Source organism: Chiloscyllium punctatum, chromosome 7 (assembly GCF_047496795.1).
Source record: "Chiloscyllium punctatum isolate Juve2018m chromosome 7, sChiPun1.3, whole genome shotgun sequence".
NCBI classification, from domain to species: domain Eukaryota; kingdom Metazoa; phylum Chordata; class Chondrichthyes; order Orectolobiformes; family Hemiscylliidae; genus Chiloscyllium; species Chiloscyllium punctatum.
The window spans coordinates 69720692-69744074 of record NC_092745.1 but is presented as its reverse complement, the minus strand read 5'-3'; the positions used below and the strand labels follow the sequence as shown (position 1 = coordinate 69744074).

The 23383-nt window shown below is 41.0% G+C and overlaps 1 protein-coding gene across 6 annotated transcripts in view; it reads left to right on the top strand.

The window, feature by feature from the left end:
* Positions 1 to 3537: 3537 nt before the first annotated feature.
* The window catches only part of nos1apa (nitric oxide synthase 1 (neuronal) adaptor protein a), a 389677-nt gene continuing 369831 nt past the window's right edge, over positions 3538 to 23383 (top strand). For 4 of the 6 annotated variants that reach the window (XM_072573931.1, XM_072573932.1, XM_072573927.1 and 1 more), the window contains exons 1-2: positions 3637 to 4341; positions 4475 to 4546. In XM_072573931.1, the coding sequence (XP_072430032.1) occupies positions 4237 to 4341; positions 4475 to 4546 (177 nt within the window). In that variant the 5' untranslated portion in view covers positions 3637 to 4236. The other 2 variants (XM_072573930.1, XM_072573929.1) reach the window with 2 other exon arrangements.

Sequence of the window (23383 nt, the reverse complement as noted above, 5' to 3'; positions counted from 1 at the left end):
TCAGTTCCCTCATCTTGACTGTTCTAGGAAATGAATGTCTCATTACCCTTACAGGCTAGAAACACACAAAGGCTGAAAGTTGGAAGATGTTCATGTGTGACTGAGAGAGAGAAAACATTCTTCTGTAAATTACATTCACTGACTGAAGGGTTCAAGAGACACAGAGGGAGAAAGAGACAGAAACTGGATGGAATCTGGTGGAAAGATTAACCCCTTGTGGTCTGATTTAAGTGATCACTGGCTTGTCATGGATTGAATATGTGTGTTATTCCCTGGAGCTCGAGATCCGGGAATGTTTTGAATTTAAGTTGCATTTTGGGAATCTAAGATGGTTTTAAAAGAAATAGCCATTTTGTAGGACAATGATATTGGACATGAAAGCTGAGTGAGGTGTCCCCACGAACTTTGTCACATAGTTTAGACTAGTGTCTCGTTATGATGTACTAGCCAAAGCAATTGACCATTTGGCCTAGCTTGAACAAGGTTTCCAACTTGGATGTGCATGTAGCTTAATTAGTCAAGTGCACTCAGACCTGTCAATGAGTTTCTCTTCCTCTGTAAACTTTTGCCATTTTATTGTTGATTATGTGATTCAGGACATGTGACATTTTTGTAATTTTAATACCAATTTCTGTATAAAGACAGCTTGTTTGAAGCAATAAGGGGAATAGCCTGAGAGAGCTCTTGGGGAGGAGCTGGCACCGTGACTCTGCTCAAGGTTTTAGAACCTTAGCTCAAGCCTTACTTGTAGATATCTATGTTATGGTGTAACATTGATGCCATTGGTAAATAAAGGTAATAATTTAAACTAAACTGTCTGTAAGAGGTTTATATTCCAGACTACCACAAAGTACGATCTCTGGGACGAACCAAGAGAGGCTACAAGTTGAGTCCATCAGGGATTCCCTGAGCCATGTCTATTAGGTACTTTAGAAAGAGGGGTGACTATCCCAGGCAGTGAGGCCGGCAGAGTAATGCTTCTCGGTACATGGATGGCATCACTGTTTTCTGCTCGGATTCACATGACTTAGTGCACAGAGTCATGAACATCTGTGGTCAGTTTGAACTGGCCTCAGGAGCCAAGGTAAATCAAAGCAAGAGCAAGGCCATGTTCTCTGGGGACGGGACCAACCAATCCTATATCCCTTTTACTGTCTGGACGGATTATCTGATGGTGCTGGGAGTATGGGTTGGAGGGGCTGCTGTGTGCACAAACACTTGGGAGGACTGTATTGTTGAGGTGAGGCAGAAACTGAGCTTTTGGGAGCACTATTCCCTTTCCATTGCGGGTAAAAACCAGGACATCAGGTGTCGGGTTGTTCCCTGCGCAGACTGTCAAAGTCATTTGGCAGAATAACTCATCACCAGAACTTTCCAACATGCACCAAGACATCGCTAGGCTGGCGGTAAGAAGGGGCACTACCTGTGAGATCCTTCTTGTATACCTGGATGCTGTGTCACTGCACATTGCTATCAAAGTGATCCAAGGTGGGGGATTACTGTCATGTGTCTCATTCTGGAATGTGCCTTTGCAGAAGGAAGACTGGAGAGAGATGCCATGGTTTTTTTGCTGAGGTTCGTCCCGAGCCAGTCCATGCAGGGTTCTGTGTTCTACAGGCTGTTCCCCAAGACACACACTGAGACAAACATCAGCTCCACCTGGAGGACCATCACTTTGCTGAAAGATGCTGTCTGTCCTGCCTGAAACCTGTTGGTCTTCCAGAACAGGAATTGACCTTGACTGAGTGTTGCAGCCTGGCACATTCCAAGGTCCAGGACTATCTGCTGAGGAACACACTAAAGCTCAGAGAAGCTGCCAACAGGGCACAGTGGGGAAAGACCACTGTCTCAGCTCTTTCTGATGAAGTTAGATGGTGTCCGTTCAATTATCAGACCCCCAGTGCTTCTAAGAGGTGTAAATATAGTCTTGTCCAAGCAAGAAATGCCTTTGGTATGTGTGCTGGATAGAGTCGAACTCCAGTGTTTGTTTCTTCATACATTACTGTACAGAACCGAACTGCTTTGGTGACTATATGTATGTAAAGATATTTTTATGAATAAAGTATATTTTTGAAATAAAAAAGCAATATTACAGTTTTCCTGTGAAAGTACATGTGCAGGAGGATTGGAAACAATAACAACTGATATATCTGAAGATAAGACAATGGTCAATGAGAGGTTACGTGTTGCTTCGGACTGTCGCTCCAGCCCAGCAATGATGCATCATATTCTGTTGAGGTGTGCAATTATTGAGAAAGAGTTTAAGAAACATTCATTTAAAGGTACATGAGCATTTTTTTCAAACCATGTGTCACCTCCATTGCTCTTTTCAGCAGAAGTCACATTCAAAACAGTCTGCTGACTGAGAATGTCAAGGACTACAGCTTCAATATGATATCCCCAACACTGTCCTGATTCGAATCACTTCACTCAGCTCAGGTTTCAGAACCTGGAGGAGCCGGTGTTGGACTGGGGTGGACAAAGTTAAAAATCACACAACACCAGGTTATAGTCCAACAGGTTGATTTGGTAGCACTAGCTTTTGGAGCGCTGCTCCTTCATCAGGTGGTTGTGGAGGTTAAGATCATAAGTCACAATTTATAGCAAAAGTTTACAGTGTGATGCAAGTGAAATTATATATTGAAAAGACCTGGACTATTTGTTAATTCATCTTTTGGAGTCGGCATGTTGGTTTCAGTTCTTTCACAGGGCACCTCGCAACTCCAATGCATTATCTGAGCCAACATGGCACCTATTGTTAAAGTTCACTTGAAAATATAACTTCCAAAAAAAATCTGCGATTTACTTAAGAAAGAACTGAAACCAACATGGTCATTCTAAAAGATGACAGACTTAACAAACAATCCAGGTCTTTTTCAATATATAATTTCACTTGCATTACACTGTAAACTTTTGCTATAAATTCTGTGTCTTATGATCTTATACTCCACAACCACCTGATGAAGGAGCCGCGCTCCGAAAGCTAGTGTGCTTCCAAGTAAACCTGTTGGACTATAACCTGGCGTCGTGTGATTTTTAACTTCGGGTTTCGGGGCTGTTTCCATCGCCGGGCTAACTCGCAACACATTTCAGACTATTGGAAACTTAAAATAAAAACATTAGAGAATATAGCCACGCACCAGGGAAATCGCGATCTTCCGCGTTGCAATGTCCTCTGAAGGCAGGGGTCACTTTTGACGACCTGCTTCCAGAGACAGAATCCCCCAAACTACTCCCACAATTTTCAGAATCAAGAGAGGTGCTGGCGCCCTTGTATTCCGTTCGGCGGGGAGAAGTTGGGGGGGGGGGGGAGGGGTAGTTCCTTCTGAAAGGGGTTTTGGAGGAACTGGATATACAGAGAGAGTGTGAAGGGGTCGGCAGCAAGTTGTAGGTGCAATTTGACATTGAGTTGTGTGTATGCACGCACACACAGAGCCCCCATTTGGACAAGCCTCTCGCTTCCAGCCGCAAGAGGGCGAGTGCACATTCCTTGCAGACCCTGGCAGAGGCGAGATCAGCGCTGGGCACATCCAGATTCCTCTCCCAGTGCCGCTCTGCCCTTCCTCCCTCCCTCCGAGGGGGGAAACCAGGAAGCATGTTGAATTCTCCAGCCACACGGAGCGCAGTGATGTAACTTTACGCCAATAAAAATCGGTCGGAATTCCCGGGCGCTGGCCAATGGGAGGGAATCGGGTCCTTTTTTGTGTGTGAGTGAGTGAATGTGTCGGCTGATGGGAAGTGTTGATATGGCGCTGCCGTGGGAGAGGAAGGGATACGGAGGAGCTGCGGTAACAGGAGCCCAGGCACCAGCACCAGCACCAGCACCACCACCGGCGGTAGCAGCAGCTGTCCCGACGCTTGAGCGCTAGCTGCCGGCCAGGGGCAGCGCAGGGAGCCGCTCACTCAACTCATTCACTCACTCAACGAATCCACCGCCGCTGCAGCATCGCTAGGTCTCTCTCTCAGCCTAAAGCAAGGCTCACAATCTACAGTACTGCATGTGAAGAGGATCAGCCACAATCAAATCCTAGCCTTTAGGTGTCTTTGGGGCTGGTTGTAACGTATAAAGTTTCCCTAGTTAGTCTGTAATATAGATTCTATATATTTATACATATATATCTCAAGTTGTGCCAGTGTTTTAAATTAAGGCTCCCCTGCTGCAGGTTAGCTGAGGGTTTTTTTATTTGTTTTCGCTTTTTGCCCTAGTTGTTTTCTGGTTGCAACTGTCCAACCAACATGCCTAGCAAAACCAAATACAACTTAGTGGACGATGGACATGACTTGCGTATTCCTTTGCACAATGAAGAAGCCTTTCAGCATGGCATCAGTTTCGAGGCGAAGGTTTGTAACTTTCTGCAGGACTTCAACTCCTTGTGAGCACCAGAGCTTTGAGAGTGTGCGTGTCGCGGGAGTTCCTGATCTTTACAAAAAGACTGCTCTTCCTTTTTTACTTCTCTCTCTTTCTCATTAACAGTACATCGGCACATTGGACGTACCCAGGCCGAACAGCAGGGTGGAGATCGTTGCTGCTATGAGAAGGATAAGGGTGAGTGAGCGACAAGTCCAGCTCCATGTGTTCATTCACTCTGCATGTACCTACGACTGTGTGTCAGCCCCCATTCAGCATGTGGCCCCAAGGTGTGAGATTTGAAATGACTGAGCTTTGGAACTGCAGTCGATAAACGTGAGAGGAAAAGTGAAGGCGCAGTGTTAACCAGATAGATTTGGGAAGCATGCGTTGTTTTTCCGATGATTTAACAAACATGTCAGCGTACCAGGGAGAAGTGGGATTGTTGCCTGGATTTCTGTAGACCTTGTGGTACAACTTTCGAGTTTTGAATTATGAATGAGCTGTGAAGCCACACGTCTTCGGAGAGTTGTCAGTGTGAAGTGAAAGTCTGTCCTTTTCAGTTGTTTCTAAGTATCTGAGCAGCAGAAATTCCCAACAGTCTGGGTTTGGGGATATCTCAATATATCACGACTTCATTAGAACCTCCATAACAATACGTATGGCTCAAGTTAAGGAATACCTCTCTAATCTAGAGGATATTTTGTTGAGATTTGTAGCAGAGTTTCTGTCTATTTAATCAGGCTTCAATCTGTGTAAAGTGTTATCTTATTTGCTGTCTGGGTATGGTTTTTTTGCAGGAGGTCTTGGTGGACATGTTCAAGATTACTTCATTTGAACTTTGACCTGTGCCACCTACATAACCCACGTGACTACCCACACGCAGCTTGCATTTATATAAGCAGGCTTTTAAGTTCTGAAAACAACCTAAGCAGTAACCGTTTATAGTCTGATATAGTTTGAGTTGCAGTACAGGTGTAGTTAAGGAAAGTGGATCTGCAGTATGAACAGCTATGGCTCATATATGAAATAGATTAAATTAGGAATGTATTGATCAAGTTTTTGAGATGATTGTTAGCCTTTCTGAACTGGTGGTTTAAACTTGTTATTGACGTTGCTTTTTGTTATTTGAGGAAAGTATAGCTATCCAAAAGGGGGAAAAAATCTTGAAATTGTTTTTGTTTTTTAAAAAAAGCATTGCTTCAGGACATTTTAAGCCATTCATTACTTTTGAATAGTCATGATTTGGAGATGCTGGTGTTGGACTGGGGTGTACAAAGTTTAAAAATCACACAACACCAGGTTATAGTCCAACAGGTTTAATTGGAAGGACACTAGCTTTCGGAGCGTCTATCACCTGAAGAAGGAGCGTCGCTCTGAAAGCTAGTGTGTTTCCAATTAAACCTGTTGGACTATAACCTGGTGTTGTGTGATTTTTAATTTTGAATTGTCGTTTACCTCTATATGATTATGCAAGAAATTTAAACTATTCGCATGCTCCAAAGGTTGTACAAGCAACAGTGAGGTAAGTGATCAGGCAATCTATTTTTGATGTTGGTCAGCACAGCAGGAGAACTTCCCAGATCCTTCTAATTGTACAATGTGATCTGCCCCTCCACCCCCAGAAGGCAGACGGGGAATTGGCATTCAACAGCAAAGTGAGAGTTTGGATTAGTGTCAGTCTTCAGTTCAGATCCCAACCCAGAGAATTGAGTGCATAATCGAGGGTGGCACTGATGGAGCTGTTACCCTTTTTAGATAAGACTTTAAACTGAGCCCTGTCTTAAATAAGCACGTGATTCCCATGGCATATTTTGAAGGAAAATCTGGGGAGCATCTCCTGAGCATCCTGGTCAACATTTTACCTTTTCTGTCAATGTCACTAGAACACAATATCAGGCCATTTTGTCATTATTGTAAGTGGGACTTCGTTGAACATAAATTAGTTTCTACATTTCCTACATTATGACAATCTTTCAAAAGCATTGCATTGAAAATTGAGGTTTTGAAAGGCACTATTTAAAATACATGCGACCTGTTCTTCTTGTTGACAGTGCAGTGTCAGTTGAGATTATGTGCGCCCATCTCATGAGACAAACTTCATTCTTCTGGTTTAGTGTGTGCTATTGCTGTGCTTCCCACCCTCCCTCCTGTTTGATGTATGTATGGCAACATGAATCCTGTTCAACTGGCACAAAGCAACAAAATAAAGTACAGTCCAGTTGTACAAGAGGACTGAAAATCCCTCCTGTAGCCCCAGAGTTAAAGTTTTGAAATTGACAGCCCAGTGTTAGTTTCAAGCTGCAGTTGCACTGATGTGTAACGGGACTGTGCAAAGTCACAGTGGTCACAAACTATCTTGGTTGTAACATAAGCATAACAGACCTTGGAACTGAACTGGAATTAAATAAAGTGGATTCATGTCAAGTAGCTCATAATCTGTTCAGTTAATCTACTTCTGTCCAGTATTATTTCTTTGTTTACATTCTTGACTATCTGTTAAACTGACTGTCATTACTGGAAAAGGGAAAACCCTCTTCTTTTGGCATTAGCTGAAATCAGATTCACAATTTTCTGCTGGGATACAAAGTTTCTGTTGTCCGTATTCTGTCATTATTTTCTTCACTACATATCTTGCAATATTTTATCATGTTTTACTTGATGCAATCTGTTCCAGTCCACAGCTTGTGTCTCATAAATTTTAAGCCTGATGTTTATTAATTCCATAAGCTAAGTGCCTGCAAGCTACCTGCCTGATCATTCTTTTAGAAGGACAGATCTGTCTTGTTGCATGCACATGTCTGATGCTTTTTTGGCAAATGATTGGCATAAAATATTTTGCCACACATTGCCATTGTAAATAATGTAGGGATATTTTAAATGATTGCCTGAGCAGCTGCCTTGAAGCAAAATTTGTCTAGCCACAATGCGAACTTAGTAAATCAGGCATATTGCCCTTTGTGGTTGAAAGCCGCCAAGTTAGTTTTGGAAAGGTGGACAGTTTGGAGATGGTGCACTTGTGGTGGTGTGTGAGTCTACGTAGTGATGACCCAATCAAGGTCATAAATGCTTGTTTGAAAGTAGAAGTTGCAGAGCACGATTCACTGATTAATACTTTGGTCTATTTTTGTGCTGTATATCCATTTGGCCCAAGTAGCCCATGCCGGTGGATGATCAAATCTCCACTCATCTATCTTATCTCCTGTCAGCGGACTAATTTTTAATTGTTGCAGAAGTTCTTATTGGATAACAGAACTGATTCCCACTTGTGGCGTTGACTTGTACTCTTTTTTTTGCTTTTCAGGAGAACGCATAATTGCTCCCCTAAAACCTCAATTTTACATTTATTTGCACCGAAGGCCACAACTTGGAAATAAGTAATTTAAATTCTATGTTAGCAGTTTATTTTTGATGCATTCAGGTTTTCAAGTCAAACTGTAGTAATGCTCTAACATTCTAGCCTGTGAAATTTAGTAACCATTTGTCCATTTTGTAAACTTCACCATATGTGGGCATGTTGACCGGTGGTGCACACAGCCCGTTTCACAAAAGTGGCTTAATGTTTCAGCCGTCTTAAGCCAGGGCTATTCCAAACTGAGGTAAACAGTGAAAGCTACTCAGGCTCTTCCTAAAAGAGCCAATGAATGCCATTATCCAGCTCTTAAAGATTTGGTGTAGTTTTTTGATTTGTGTGGTTGAACGTCTAAATTCCTTCAGTTGGTTGTAAAGTGTTAAATTTTCATAGGCTTGGATATTTGGATGTGGCCAAATTCTCTTTGGGGCACTGGGATTATACTAATGAGTGATAATTAAAACAGCATCACTTTTTGTTTAATTTTTTTTCAATAATCTCTTCCCCGGGGAAATTTTAAAATGCTGCAAATAACTGGCAAAAGAAATCACTTCAGAGTGAACAGTAGAAAAGATCATGGTATTATGGAGTGTAGCAGACAAATATAGTGGCAGTGCAGGCACGATGCAGATCAGATTAGGAAACTAAATGGCAACTAATCCATTTTAAACATTTTGGGCTTTGGGGGATAGATTGTGTACAGGTACAGTGTTTCAAATCTAATTTTCTGAAAACCAGATGTTTAGATGCTGCCTTACCTGAATTTTAAGTGTGTAGTTATTTAGTAAATTAATTTGTGGAGATCAGTGAATTCTTGTGTATTTTAGTAACTATTCACAGGACATCATGCATATATTTTGCCAACAGCTGCAAATCCTTCCATATTTGGAATGAATATAATACCACACCCCCACCCACCCAACCATGAGTTTGGTTCATTGTGCTGAATAAACAATTGTTGTGATCTCTGTGGGGAACCACAAACCAAATTTTATCAATCTTTCTGAATGACCCACAATAAAAAAAAATCACCAATGAAATTCCATGTTTTTGTAGCCCATTGCTTTAACACAAATAAAAATCCACACAAACTAAATCTGATGTAACAAGCCTACATCTGCTGAATCTCCTTAGCATAGTTCACGATGGTCTTGCTGGCATAGTTTTTTCCCACAGACTTGTGAAACAATCTGGGTTGGCTTTGGCAAAACTGAAGTATAGAATACAATATTCAAGGCAAAATCAATGCCATAATCCTGAATTCAGAGTTATGTCTGAAATAATGCTCCAGAGGCTGGTATTTTGTCTCCAAAGCAGCCTTTATTTACACGTGGAGAATCCTTGACACTGATCCAGCTTCATCAAAGCCAGCTCTGGATGAACAGAACCTCCAACGCTCCTGTTTATATCTGTCAGCCTGGGCTTCCTGATTAGACCAGATTAACAGTCCCAATCAGGGAACTCATTCTATGAGATCCACCTGGCAAATATTGTTATCACTACAATGTTCTTTATAACAGCGTTACTCAAATTTCTTGTTTTGCCTTATTTGATTTTCCCTACTGTAGCCCTACTTTGCCTGCAACTCTTCTTTGTCTTCCAGCCACGTGACTATTCTTTGGTAACATCCTTCCTGTTGGTACTGCTTACAGGTCAAGGTGGACCAACATTATAATAATAATAATATTCAAAGTTTTAGAACTGATGAAAACTCTTAGGATTCCTTTCAAAAGTTCTCCAAGCCATTACACATGCCACAGATTTTTTTTTTCCTTATGATGATTGCAGGTCAAATGTTGTCACACAATCAATATTCAAAAATGCAGCTTTGTCTCTGCTTTCCTAAACATTGATCTAGTGCTTTTTGTTCCTTTTTTGGTTCCATAGCACGTGTCTGTTGTCCTTGTGTTCATCTAGTGAGTTGTGATTTGAGACTGTGTGCATGTACTTGCAGGTATTCTCTATATCATTGAACTTCCCTGCTGCCAATGATGTATGTGACAACTTAGAGTTCACAATGGTGAATTATTATTGGCTGTTTCATCTATCAGCTGATCCATGTACAATTTCCAAGTGCCAAAAAACACTCTTCTGGTTTATAATCTAAGCCAATAGAATTTGTTGCTTGCTATTTGCAGCAGAGAAGGTTGACGGATAGACCTGATTGAGAAGCATGGACAGAGTGAATAGAAAGCTGCTGTTTCCCTTAGTCAAAGGGTCAATACCAAGGGGGCATTATTTTAAAATGAAATGCAAGAAGTTTAGGGAGGATTTCAGGAGAAAAATTTGAAGCATAGCCTATAATATTCAATGCAAAATCTATCCCATAATCCTGAATTCAGATTTGTCTGAAATAATGCTCCAGTTTGTTTTCGCCCAGAGGATGGTGGGGTTCCGGAATGCACTGCCTGGCAGGGTAGTTGAGATGGGAAACCTCTCAATCTTTTTTTAGAAAGTACTTGAAATGTCATCAATATTCAAGACTGTGGGACCAGTATCGGTTGTCGTTTATTTTTGACAGTACAGACTGTGGGTCAAAAGGTCTCTTCTGTACTCAATGATTCAATTCCTAATGATACCATTACTGCTTCTCATTTCTTCTCTCTTCTCTTGAAGATAATTTATGAGCCCTGTCATTAAGATTTTAACTCATGATCCCAGCTTTTAAGTTTGCAATGATACATAGTTTAAATCTGGCCCTGGATAAATAGGCTCTGTCTAAATGTTTTTATGGCCCAGAAACCTCTTTTGAGGATGTGGGAATAAAAAATAAACACTTCTACAGTCTTTGAGATGTAGAATATGATCAGTTACTTTTTTTTGGCATAATTTAACATAACCATCATGTCCTCACTGCATTCTCATCACTTATTTTCCCTGTGGGACATTGCAGTTACTGACGTTGCTGGTAAACTTTTGTAACTCTTTGATCAATCTTGGTCACCAATATAATCAAAGCATGGATTGTGGTGACATGGAACTTTTTAAATTCAAAGGAAGGATTGAACATCCACAATAAAGAAGTAGTTGCTGGTGACAGGCAATTATGCATGTCTGCAACATGGGTGAGCACTGGAGAACATAAGGAAGATGCATCCCCAAGCCTCCAATTAACATCAGCACGGTTGCAAAGCCAGAGAACCAAACTGTTGCACGAAGGGAAATATTTCCAAATTTGGTACTGAGGTAGGGCGTAGAAAATTCGCTGGAAGAAAAAGCATAATCTGCATTAGAGGGAGCTTTTACTTAGCTTGTGTAGTTGTCGTGCCCAAATCAGTTTTATTTTGTAATGTATCTCCCTGAGATTAAAGAAGAAATTAATTGGCTAATGATGAACAGATTTGTTTATGTATCCCATCATTTACTTGATTTGGTAAATGTTTTTTATTCGGTGATGTGCCAGTCCTGTCGGGACAATGTTCTCTGGCATAGTGCATAATTATATTTTGCCTCTAAATTTTCACTATAATGGGATGGCTGTGGCAGAGTTGTAATGTTGTTATTGGGTGAATAACCTTGAGGCTCAGGATAATGCTGTGGTGGAATTTAAATTACATTAATAAAATATGTGACTGAAAACAAGCCTCAGTTTCATAGTCACCACTATCATCAGTAGTTGTAAAAATCCATGTGAGTCCAGAACCACAGTTTGTTAATTCTTAACAATCCCCTGAAATGATCCAGCAAGCCATTGAGCTCAAGGAGAATTGGGAAATTGAAATAATTCCTGGTCTTGCTAGTGACACCCACAAATCAAGGAGAATGGAAAAAAAAGTGCAAAGTGTCACTCCCAAAGAGATGGTTTCACTTTTTTCATTTGTCCTTTTTTTTAATAAGTTAAAATTGCATTAGAAGCAAATGGGTGTTATACATAACTACCTGAAGCAGTTTCTTCTTAAACAGTCTTACAGGCTGCAGTACAGAATGTGTGAGAGCAATTGAAGTGTGTTATGGAGGTGGGTGTGGTTCAGTGTGTCTTCATGGCTATTTGTGCTCTTTACAAAGAAGACAGAAATCATGCAAGTACCAACAAAGTGTTGGGAAGATATGGTAAAAAATAATACTCTTCGATTATGTTGACTTATTTCTGCAACACTGTACCATAGTGCGTGGGATGGCAGGATGAGCAGACCATGGGATAGCCTTGTGTTTTGAAGTAGTTTTCATTTAAACATCCACATTTGAAGGATCATCAGTTATCTTATAGTAGCCCAAAAACAATTATTAAAATGATGCTTGATATTAGTTACAGAATTGCCAGTCATAGCACCTTGGATAATCTGTTTGTTTGCATAGTATATCCTGCACTTATTAAGTCGTGCACAAAACACTAAAGTTGTTTCCTTTAATTACATTCACCAACATATATTGGGTTCTTTATCCTACATCTGCATGCTTGGGGTTTTATGCATAAAGTTCAAGTCTATTAGAACTTTTGTATGTTTCTGTACAATACTTTGAAATTCTGCACTTCTGTGCAACAGATTCGAGACCAACACTCTGCAAACTTTAAGCAGAATGTGTTGTGTGTTTTGTGTACACTAGTTGGTTAACAGTGTTTTGTTTCTCTTTTTCTTAAAGAGAAGCGCTTGTGAGTTGGGTAGACTGTAAACCATCAGCTGGCAGAAGAGGTTTGATAAAAATCATAAAGATTTAAGACTTCTCACATCAATTGATTTCCAACTAAATTATATTAAGACTCAACAGATTGAGAGGCAAGAGTTGAGTGAAGTTATTTCAATTTCAATTGATTTGAACTTTGGAATAGTTCAATATCTAAGCTGTCTGAAAAGGTATCTTGACTAGGACATACCTTTTTAAGTAAACGCATGGGATCGCGACTAATATTTTGTTTTAAATGGTGAAGATCTAGTAAAAACCTTGGAAATTTTTTTGTATAGGTTTTTCTTAAAATTCCTGATGGTTTCCAAATCTGATTTGAGCCAAAGGTCATGAAAATGGTTTTGGATTGCTATTGAATTCCTTGCAATGGTTTGAAGCCTTACTATAAAAGTCACAGTGAAGAAAGGGATCATTTAAAGCCTTCCAGAATGATAATTCTTGTACATGTAATTGCCTGTATTACACACTGATAAGTAGGAGGCAGTGTGTTTTGACACAGGACCAAAAGTATGTTTGCCTCACCTCATGTGAGAAGTTTCTCCCCTGCCTTCTAACACAGAAATCTATTGTTTCATTCTCTAATGAGAGTATTAGACTTTGAGGCAAATTTTAAGTTCTGCGTGCATGAAAATTGGTGGGTCTTTTTGACATGGTTGTTAAGACTACAAGATAGAGGATCAGAATTAGGCCATGTGATCACAGCTGATATATTTGTCAACCCCATTCTTCTGCCTTCTCCTTATAAATTTGATTCCCTTACTAATCAAGAATCTCTCTACCTCTGTCTTAAATGCACTCTATGACTTGGCCTCCACAGCTGTCTGTGGCTGTAACTTCAACTGATTCACCGCTCTCTCTTCATAAGAAGCTGTGGATGTTTGGTTTCTTAACATTATCTGTTTATTACTTTTATTGTATTTAGTGAAATTAAATGATAAAATTATGCTTGGAGCACAGCACTACATTTTTTTGCAAGCTAGAGGTGACTTGGGAAAAGTTAAAAGATTAATGCAAAGTTATTAAACATGTTTGTCCCTTTGCATATGTCTCATACCTTAACTTTTTCTATTCGTGTGTTAAAAGTTATTCTCAGAAGAATGGAATCAACCTAGCTACATAGTTAGCATTTGAATTTGCTTGTAGGTGGTTAGAGCATGGATAACATTCTTGATTGTGGCAAGTGGCAAATAAGATTGGCACCACACGATGTCTCCAGCTCGAGAGAATCCAACCATGACCTGTTGATACTCAATGGTGTTGCCATCACTGAATCCCTTACTATTGACTTCCTGGGGATTACCATTGACCAGAAAATGAACTGGACCAGCCATATAAACAGTGTCCAGAAGACCATGTCAGAAGTTAGGAATTTTGTGTCCAGTAATTCCCCAAAGCCTGCCTTAGGAACATTAGAAAATTGGAGCAGGAGAAAATTTGGCCCTTTGAATCAGCCCTGCCATTCTATAGGATCACAGCTGATCATCCAACTCCATCTCATGTTCCTACTTTCTCCCCATACCCTTTGATCCCTTGAGTACTAAGAACTGTATCCAACTCTTTTTTTTGTTTGTTTGTTTGTTTTGCAGAAACATTCAATATTTTGGTCTCCATTTTTTTTTGTGGCAGATAATTTCACAGGCTTTTCACTTTCTGATGAAGACATTTCTCCCAGTTGAGTCAGTCCTAAATATCTTTCAACATATCCTTTTAAATTATGACTCTGATCAGTGGTACCTATTTCCTGCATTTACCTTGTCTAGCACTGAATTTTATAGGTTTCTGAGATCTTTTTCCCCCCCCCGGCCCCCCCAACCTCTTCGTTCCTTCTCAATTCCAGTGAATATTGTCCTAACTAACTGATCCAATCTTTTGTCACACATTAGTCCTGCCATCCCTGGAATCAGTCTGGTAAACCTTTTATTTACAAAGCCAGAAAATCTTTCCTCTGGTAAGAAGACCAAAACCTTTCTCAATTTTGTTGATGTCCACAATATACAAGGCATATCTCTCAAATGTGATGAAATACACTCCACTTACCTCGATGAGTGCAGCTCCAACAAGCTCATGAAACTTGATACCATCTAGGACAAAACAACCCACTTGATTGGCACCCATCCACCACCATCATTATTGACAATGGTAACAATGTGTGTCATCTGCAGTAACCATTAGGGGGCCTCTGTTAGCACCATCCAAGCTTGCAATCTCTACCATCTAGAAGGATAAGGGCAGCAAACATATGGAAACACCTCCATCTCCATGTCCCCCATCCTTACTTAGATTTATATTGCTGTTCTTGCATTGTCGCTAGGTCAGGATTCTGGAAATCCTTACCAAACAGCCCTCTGGGTGTCCATTATGTAGCAGTTAAAGAAGATCGGTTATTGCCACTTCTCTGGGGCATTATGATTGGGCAATAAATGTTGGGCATCGATATCACGTCCCTTGAGTGAATAATAAAACATCTTGCACTCTTTATCTTCTACCCTCATTCTGCATCTATATTTTCTAACTGTTTTTAATGCATGACAATTTATTGGTCTTAAAATGATGTGACCATATCTGTCTATTTTTCCCCTCTGTCTATGGAAGAATGTTTTAACACCTTGGTGTGAGATTTCATTGTCTGTCTTTAAAATGAAAATAGTTAATCTCCTTTTAGAATGAAGTGACGTTTTCTGTTTAAATTAGTGGATGGCAAATGCATGAAAAATTCAAAAGTTAATTTTCAAAAAGTGAAATTTTCAAATTGTACATGTATTGCTCAAAGCGATGGGAGTGCAGAATGATTTCAAAGTACTGTAACATTTATAGGTGTTCCAAAATGAATTGTTGCTGGAGGGATTGTATGACAAGCAAGTGAGATTTGAAATAAAGAATTTTGGCTTTACTTGTGGAGTCCATTTATGCTCTGGTCTTTTAGAATTCAAATTTTGACTGTAGACAATAGGTGCAGGAGTAGGCCATTCAGCCCTTTCTAGCCTGCACCGTGATTCAATATGATCATGGCTGATCATTCCTAATCAGTATCCTCTTCTTGCCTTATCTCCATAACCCTTGATTCCACTATCCTTGAGAGCTCTATCCAACCCTTTCTTAAATGAATCCAGAGACTGGGCCTCCACTGCTCTCTGGGGCAGAGCATTCCACACAGCCACACCTCTCTGGGTGAAGAGGTTTCTCCTCATCTCTGTCCTAAATGGTCTACCCCGTATTTTTAAGCTGTGTCCTGTGGTTCGGCACTCAACCATCAGCGGAAACCTGTTTCCTGCTGCCAGAATGTCAAATCCTTTCATAATCCTATGTCTCAATCAGATCCCCTCTCCGTCTTCTAAACTCAAGGGTATACAAGCCCAGTCGCTTCAATCTTTCAGTGTAAGGTAATCCCGCCATTCCAGGAATTGACCATGTGAACCTACGCTGCACTCCCTCAATAGCCAGAATGTCTTTCCTCAAATTTGGAGACCAGAACTGCACACAGTATTCCAGGTGTGGTCTCACCAGGGCCCTGTACAGCTGCAGAAGCACCTCTTTGCTTCTATACTCAATTCCTCTTGTTATGAAGGCCAGCATGCTATTAGCTGCCTTCACTACCTGCTGTACCTGCATGCTTGCCATCATTGACTGGTGTACAAGAACACCCAGATCTCTTTGTACTGCCCCTTTACCTAAATTGATTCCATTAAGGTAGTAATCTGCCTTCCTGTTCTTGCCACCAAAGTGGATAACCATACATTTATCCACATTAAACTGCATCTGCCCACTCACCTAACTTGTCCAGGTCACCCTGTAATCTCCTAACATCCTCATCACATTTTACCCTGCCACCCAGCTTTGTATCATCAGCAAATTTGCTAATGTTATTGCTGATACCATCTTCTATGTCATTAACATATATTGTAAAAAGCTGCGGTCCCAGCACGGATCCCTTCAGTACCCCACTGGTCACTGCCTGCCATTCCGAAATGGAGCCGTTTATCACTACCCTTTGTTTCCTATCAGTCAAGTAATTTTCAATCCAATCTAGTACTTTGTCCCCAATACCATGCGCCCTAATTTTACTCACTAACCTCCTGTGTGGGACTTTATCAAAAGCTTTCTGAAAGTCCAGGTACACTACATCTACTGGATCTCCCTCATCCATCTTCAAAGTTACATCCTCAAAAAATTCAAGAAGATTAATCAAGCATGATTTCCCCTTCATAAATCCATGGTGGCTCTGTCCTATCCTGTTACTACTATCCAGATGTGCTGTAATTTCATCCTTTATAATAGATTCCAGCATTTTCCCCACCACTGAGGTCAGACTAACTGGTCTATAATTTCCTGCTTTCTCTCTCCCACCTTTCTTTAAAAAGTGGTATAACATTAGCCACCCTCCAATCCTCAGGAACCGACCCTGAATCTATCAAACTCTGGAAAATAATCACCAACGCATCCACGATTTCCCGAGCCACCTCCTTCAGTACCCTGGGATGTAGACCATCAGGCCCTGGAGACCCATCAACCTTCAGACCTAACAGTCTCTCCAACATCAAATCCTGGCAAATATAAATTCCCTTAAGTTCAGGTCCTTCAGCCACTGTTACCTCAGGGAGATTGCTTGTGTCTTCCCCAGTGAACAGATCTAAAGTACCCATTTAATTCTTCTGCCATTTCTTTGTTCCCCGTAATATATTCCCCTGTTTCTGTCTTCAAGGGCCCAATTTTAGTCCTAACTATTTTTTATTTTTTTGCCTTGCACATACCTAAGAAAAGCTTTTAATATCCTCCTGTATATTATTGGCCGGTTTACCTTCATACCTCATTTTTACTCTGCGTATTTCCTTCTTAGTAATCCTCTGTTGCTCTTTAAAAGCTTCCCAGTCCTCAGTTTTCCCACTTATCTTTGCTATGTTATACTTTTTCTCTTTTAACTTGAGATGTTTCTTAACTTTCCTCGTCAGCCACAGCCGCCCATGTCGCCTCCTGGGATCTTTCTTCCTTTTAGAATGAACTGATCCTACAACTTCTGAATTATACTCAGAAATATCCGCCATTGTTCCTCCATGGCCCTCCCTGCTAAGGTATTGCACCATTGAACTTTGGCCAGCTCCTCCCTCATAGCTCCATAGTTCCCTTTATTCAACAGAAGTACTGTCACTTCCGACTGTACTCTCTCCCTCTCAAATTGCAGATTGAAGCTTAATGTATTATGGTCACTACTTCCCAATGGCTCCTTCACTTTGAGGTCTCAATTCTGGTTCGTTACACAATACCAGATCCAGAATTGCCTTCTCCCTGGTCGGCTCCAGCACCAGCTGCTCTAAGAATCCATCTCTGAGGCACTCCACAACGTCTCTTTCTTGAGGTCCAATACCATCCTGATTCTCCTAGTCTACCTGCATGTTAATGTCCCCCATAACAACTGTAGTAACATTTTTGCGACAGGCCAATTTCAGCTCCTGATTCAACTTACATCCGACACCCAGACTACTGTTTGGGGGCCTGTAGATGACTCCCAAGAGGGTCTTTTTACCCTTAGTATTTCTCAGCTCTATCCGCACTGACTCTACATCCCCTGACTCGAGGTCCCTCCGCGCAAGGGACTGAATATCCTCCCTTACCAACAAGGCCACCCCACCCCCTCTGCCCGTCAGTCTGTCTTTACGATAGCACGTGTAGCCTTGAATATTCATTTCCCAGGCCCTGTCCACTTGAACCCACTGAAACTTGGATTCCTGGCATGGATTTGACCAAACTCTAATACAATGAATGAGAGCAGGCAGGCTAAAAATATTCTGTGAAATCATCAGGTTCTGACTTTGCTTTCATTACTCTGGAAAGGATTTGGTCTCTGTTAAAAACATTGGTGGTATATGCTGGGTTTGTGACATGAGCTGTCTCATTCTGTTAGCTCAGGCTTTCACGGAAGTAAAGACATTGCTGGGTTATGTAGCAGTTAAGACTCTTTGTGAACAAATCAACCTTCTTGTGCTGCCTTTTATATTCTGCTATTTGAAAGCATTCTGGAAATCTTGCGTTAGTATTCTGTCAGTATGATTTTACACAAAAGAAAAAACTGTGGATGCTGGAAATTAAAAACAAAAATAGAAATAGCTGGAGGAACTCAGCAGGTCTGGCAGCATCTGTGGAGAGGAAGAAGAGTTAACACTTTCAGTCCAATGACCCTTGTTTGGAACCAATTTGGAACAGTTTGAATGCAGTGTCATGGACTTGAGTAGCACAGTTAACATTTCAAGATGCTTCCAGACCTGCTGAGTTTCTCCAGCAATTTCTGGTTTTTGTTTTTGACAGGAAGCGCAGAAGGTGTTCATCTATTCCACTGTGTTTGACAAATTCATATACCTGACTGCAGGTATTCATAGTGTATTCATAGTGCATTGTCCTCAAAAGCATTAGCATAAACTAAATCTGACTTCTCTATCTCTATCCTCCAACCTATGTGGACCGCCAAATTTGCGCCTGTAAAATTGTTTTTGTTTTGCATTGGCATTGGTTTAACACTGGGGAATCAGCACACAGACCCTGGTCTCCTGGTGTCAAAATTAAACTGGACATGCATGGTATATATACATCTTGTTGGGGGCTGACTGGGTTCACTTAACTTTGTTGGCTACATTGTGGTGTAGAATTGCACCAACCACTTTCCATACGTCTCTGCTTTACTCTCTCTCTCTCTCTCTCTCTCTCTCTCTCTCTCTCTCTCTCTCTCTCTCTCTCTCTCTCTCTCATAACGGACAGAGATGCCTGTGGTCTATCGTAGACTGTAATTACAATACCTACCTTAGGCCTGCCTGTATTTTCTTTCTTTGCTGAAACGATTGAAGATCTGTTCAATTTTTTAAAAAAAGTCATGATACTGCAGTAAAGCATGGTTTTGAAATTTAGGAAAACTAATTTAAACAGTTACCCTATTTATTATGGGAAGACAATTTCATTCAAATTGTGTTTCTGCTTTTAATTGGTGTGTTTAATATCTTGAATTTGTTCGGAAACTGGAGTGAGTGTACAGATCACAGTTGTCACGAGGTGAAAAAGCTTAGTTTTAAAGGCAAGTTAATTGCTCAACAGTCTTCCCTATAACAGCAACATAATCAATAGACGTATTGTTGAAGCTATGGTATTTTCTGTGGTAAACCAGGAACAATATGCTAATATTTTAAATTTTTGTGTTATTCTATTGAAAGCATAATGAATTATAACCTACAGATGCTTGTCCAATTCTGCTGTGTAATGCTATCGTCATTAGCAAGTTGCAGAAAAGCCTGTTCTGCAGCTATTAGTGAAAGGTAAGGAGTAACAATCTTAAGTTGCGAAGTCATTCAGGTTTTCGGGCTTGGTATTCAGTTAAGAACTGCAGGACTGATAAAATGTAATTCCAGGACAGCGCATGACTGCCAAGACATTTTCTTTTTATTGTTGCTGTTGTGTAGAAGTCCAGATCTCATTCTTTGCTCATGCTCTATATCAAATCTTTTGTTTCTATTAATTTGACACTAGCAATTTACCAAAATATTGTTGCAAGTTTGTACATCTTTTACAAAGAAAGGCATTGTGTTTACATTTAAATTTTTTTTTCCCTAGCAAATGCCCTAATGCACTTCAGGACCAATACAGGACTTGTTTTTTAAAAAGTGTCATCAGTTTTACTGTAAATGTGACAGGTAAACCATACACTAGAAGATCCCACCTCCAATAAGGGAGCCATTGTTGTTTTTTCGATTGAAAATTTACTCATCATTAGTCAGGACACAAAATATTTTCCTCTCCTCTTCAAATCACTCCTTAGGGTGTTTTGTATCCAACTGAGTGGGCAGACAGGCTAATGAGCTGAGTTTCCTGTCTCTGGTCAACATTTTTTTGTTCCGCTTGGCAAGATTCTGCAGAGCCCAAGGCATTGTTAGTGACCCCATGTGACAATTGTGCCATTCTCCATCACATAGCTTTCCTAAAGCGCAAGCTGCTCTATTCCATTATCTGCTGGAACAGACACTCCTGTAGGCTAATGACTGTGTAGTCCAGGTCAGAGTCTTGCCTTTATTTTAAACTAATCCTCTGTGCTAGCTAATTGGAGTGCTGGTTCCTAAAATGGCTCCCCTGACAGACTGGTGAATGTCTCTCAATACTGTCTGTCCAGGGGTCTTTTTGACTATACTTTGCAATACTTGGCCTGCAAATGTGCCCAATGCGAAGCTGCTCTGTAACAGGCAGCATGACACTGACAATAAGCCAGAAAACATCCCTGCTGAAATATCCTTTGTCTGCATTAGCCATATGCCTGGCAGCTAAGTATCACATTGCTCAATATGGTGCTTCCCTGGGTTCACAAATGTAGTAGAATGATGTCTAATCCATAACGTTGTCCTGTGCTGGTGAATCAAATACTGAGACCAATTAATGCCTTCCTGCCACATTACTGTCCTAGTGATGGGAGGAGCCCATGTCATGTGGATATGTTGACCTGTAAACCTTGGGGGAGATGGAGAACCCTACCTGATTGGTCACCCTGTGGTCCTTCTACATTCAAGAATAGTCCTTGCTGCCCACACAACCACCCTATCTTTGCCACACCTCCCACCTACCAGAAAGTCTGTTTGACTGACCCTGTTACACTTCAAGTCGCTGTGATCCAAGGGACTCCTTCCCTTTTGTTGCTTCTGCATCAGCTTGCAATCCTGCCAGTTGCCACTGCTCCTAGTGGTGCTGCAGAATCTGAAGAGTTGCTGGCCACCTGATTGTCAGCTTGCTCCATGAGTTGGAATTGCAACCCCTAAAGGGTGTCCCCAATACCAGGCAGTTAGCAGCCATTTGCATTCATTTAAGTATTCCATTTGGAGGCCAGCCTTGGGATGTGACGGTGGGATAGCTGTTTGTGAATTTGACAAAGTTTCTGTTTGCTAAACTTGGACCCTGTGCAGCGACTAGGCACTCTCTGCAGTGCAGTGAGATGAGACATAGAAAACTGAAGGGACAGCAGCTATAGGAAGAAAAGAAACAGATTGCCTGTAATTTAGTGCTGTTTCATTTCAAATCTAATTCTGGTAAAATGGCTTGACAGGAAATCAAGAATAGGTTGATTGGATGGATACAAACCACTTTCTATTAGAAGAAATTAAAGAGCAATAACCTCTTATGTCAAGCAATCATTACAAAAGTTATAAATTCAAAAAAGGAAAACAAGGCCACTTGGAATTCTGCATTCAGTTCTGGTCTCCGTCCTATTGGAAGGATGTGGTGAGACTTTGAAAAGATTTAGAAAAGATATACAAGGATGTTGGCAGGGTTGGAGGATTTGAGCTGCAGGGAGAGGCTGAATATGCTGGGGCTGTTTTCCCTGGAGCATCGGAGATGGGGGTGGTGGGGGGAGGTGACCTTGTAGAGACTTTTAAAATCATGAGGGACATGGATAGGATAAATAGACAAGGTCTTTTCCCTGGGGTGGGCAAGTCCTAAACTAGAGGGTATAGGTTTCAGGTGAGAATGGAAAGGTTTAAAGGGGACCTCAGTGGCAAGCTTTTCACACAAAAGATGGTGCGTGTTGTGGAATGAGCTGCTGGAAGAAGTGGTAAAGGCCAGTATATTTATGGTACTTTAAAAGCCATCTGGGTGGCTATATGAATAGGAAGGGTTTCAAGGGGTATGGGCCAAATGTTGGCAAATGGGACTAGATTAATTTGGGATATCTGGTCGGCATGGATGAGTTGGACTGAAGGGTCTGTTTCCTTGCTTTACTTCTCTATGGCTCTAATCCAGTGTTTAATTCTCAACGGTCTTCTTCATTCATGGGATTGGGTGTCACTGGCTAGGCCAGCATTTATTGCCAAACCTAACTACCCAAAAGGCAGTTGAGACTCAACCATAACATAAGGTAATTAGTGACCCAGATATATTTTTGCCTGATAATTGGCAAGAGTTTCATGGTCAATATTTGACTTTATTCCAGATTGTTATTGAACTCCAATTCTACCATCTGCCTTGGCAGGATTCAAATCTCAGTCCCCAGAAAATCATTTGGGTCTCTGGATTAATAGTCTAGTGATAATCCCACAAGGTCACTGCCTGCCCTATAAAAGTCGAAGGGCATTGACTTTTAGAAACTGGTTAGGGACTGTGTCCTGTGCCGGTGCAGTTGAACACTTTCAAAGCTGGTGATTATACCCCTTTTTTTTTGGTTATCTTATGTCACACAGCTAAGAATTTTAGAGAGAAAGAGGTTAACAAGAGGTTAAACATTGCATTCAGTCAAAGGAAATGGCTTGTAAGGATCCAGAAGAAGTAGCAAGCCTGAGATTTGGAGCAGTTTGGAAGCTGGCAATATGATATTATTTTAAAGAGAATTATTTTAAAGCATGGAGAATGAATACAAGCTAATGAGGAACATAAAGATGGATGGTAAAACCTTTCCTCGTATTAAAAAGGAAAAGATTTATTGGGACGAAGTATTGTTTTGGCTCATTGCAGGTGGACATGAGAAATGATAACTGAGAACAGGGAAATGCTGAGAAAGCTGAATAATTACTTTGTCACAAACGTAAAAGCAGAAATTGTTGGAAAAGCTCAATAGATCTGGCAGCACTTGTGGAGAGAAAGAAAGCAGAGTTAAAGGCCCAGTGATCCTTCAGATCTGATTGTAGCCAGGAAAAGGTTGGTATATGCAGAAGATGGGGGAGGGGGCAGGCGTAAATGATTGATAGATAGAGAGAAGGAGAAATGGGCAAAGGTCAACCAAGGAGAACAAATCGCTGCTAATGGGTTGCTTATGGTAGCAGACTGTGATGACTAGGCCTGGTTTGTGGGCAGGGGTAGAGGACATGGCAGAAGGTGTTCAGACTTGAACTATTGAATTCTGAAGGCTACAAGATTCCCAAGTGGAAAATGAGATGCTGTTCTTCCAGCTTCCGCTGAGCTTCCCTGGAGCACGCAGGAAGCCTGAGGCTGAGATGTTGGCCAGAGAACACCTGGAGGTGTGTTGAAGTGGCAGGCAAGAGGAAGCTCAGTCATTTTTTTTTGGCAGGCAGAACGTAGATGTTCTGCAAAGTGGTCACCCAGACTATGTT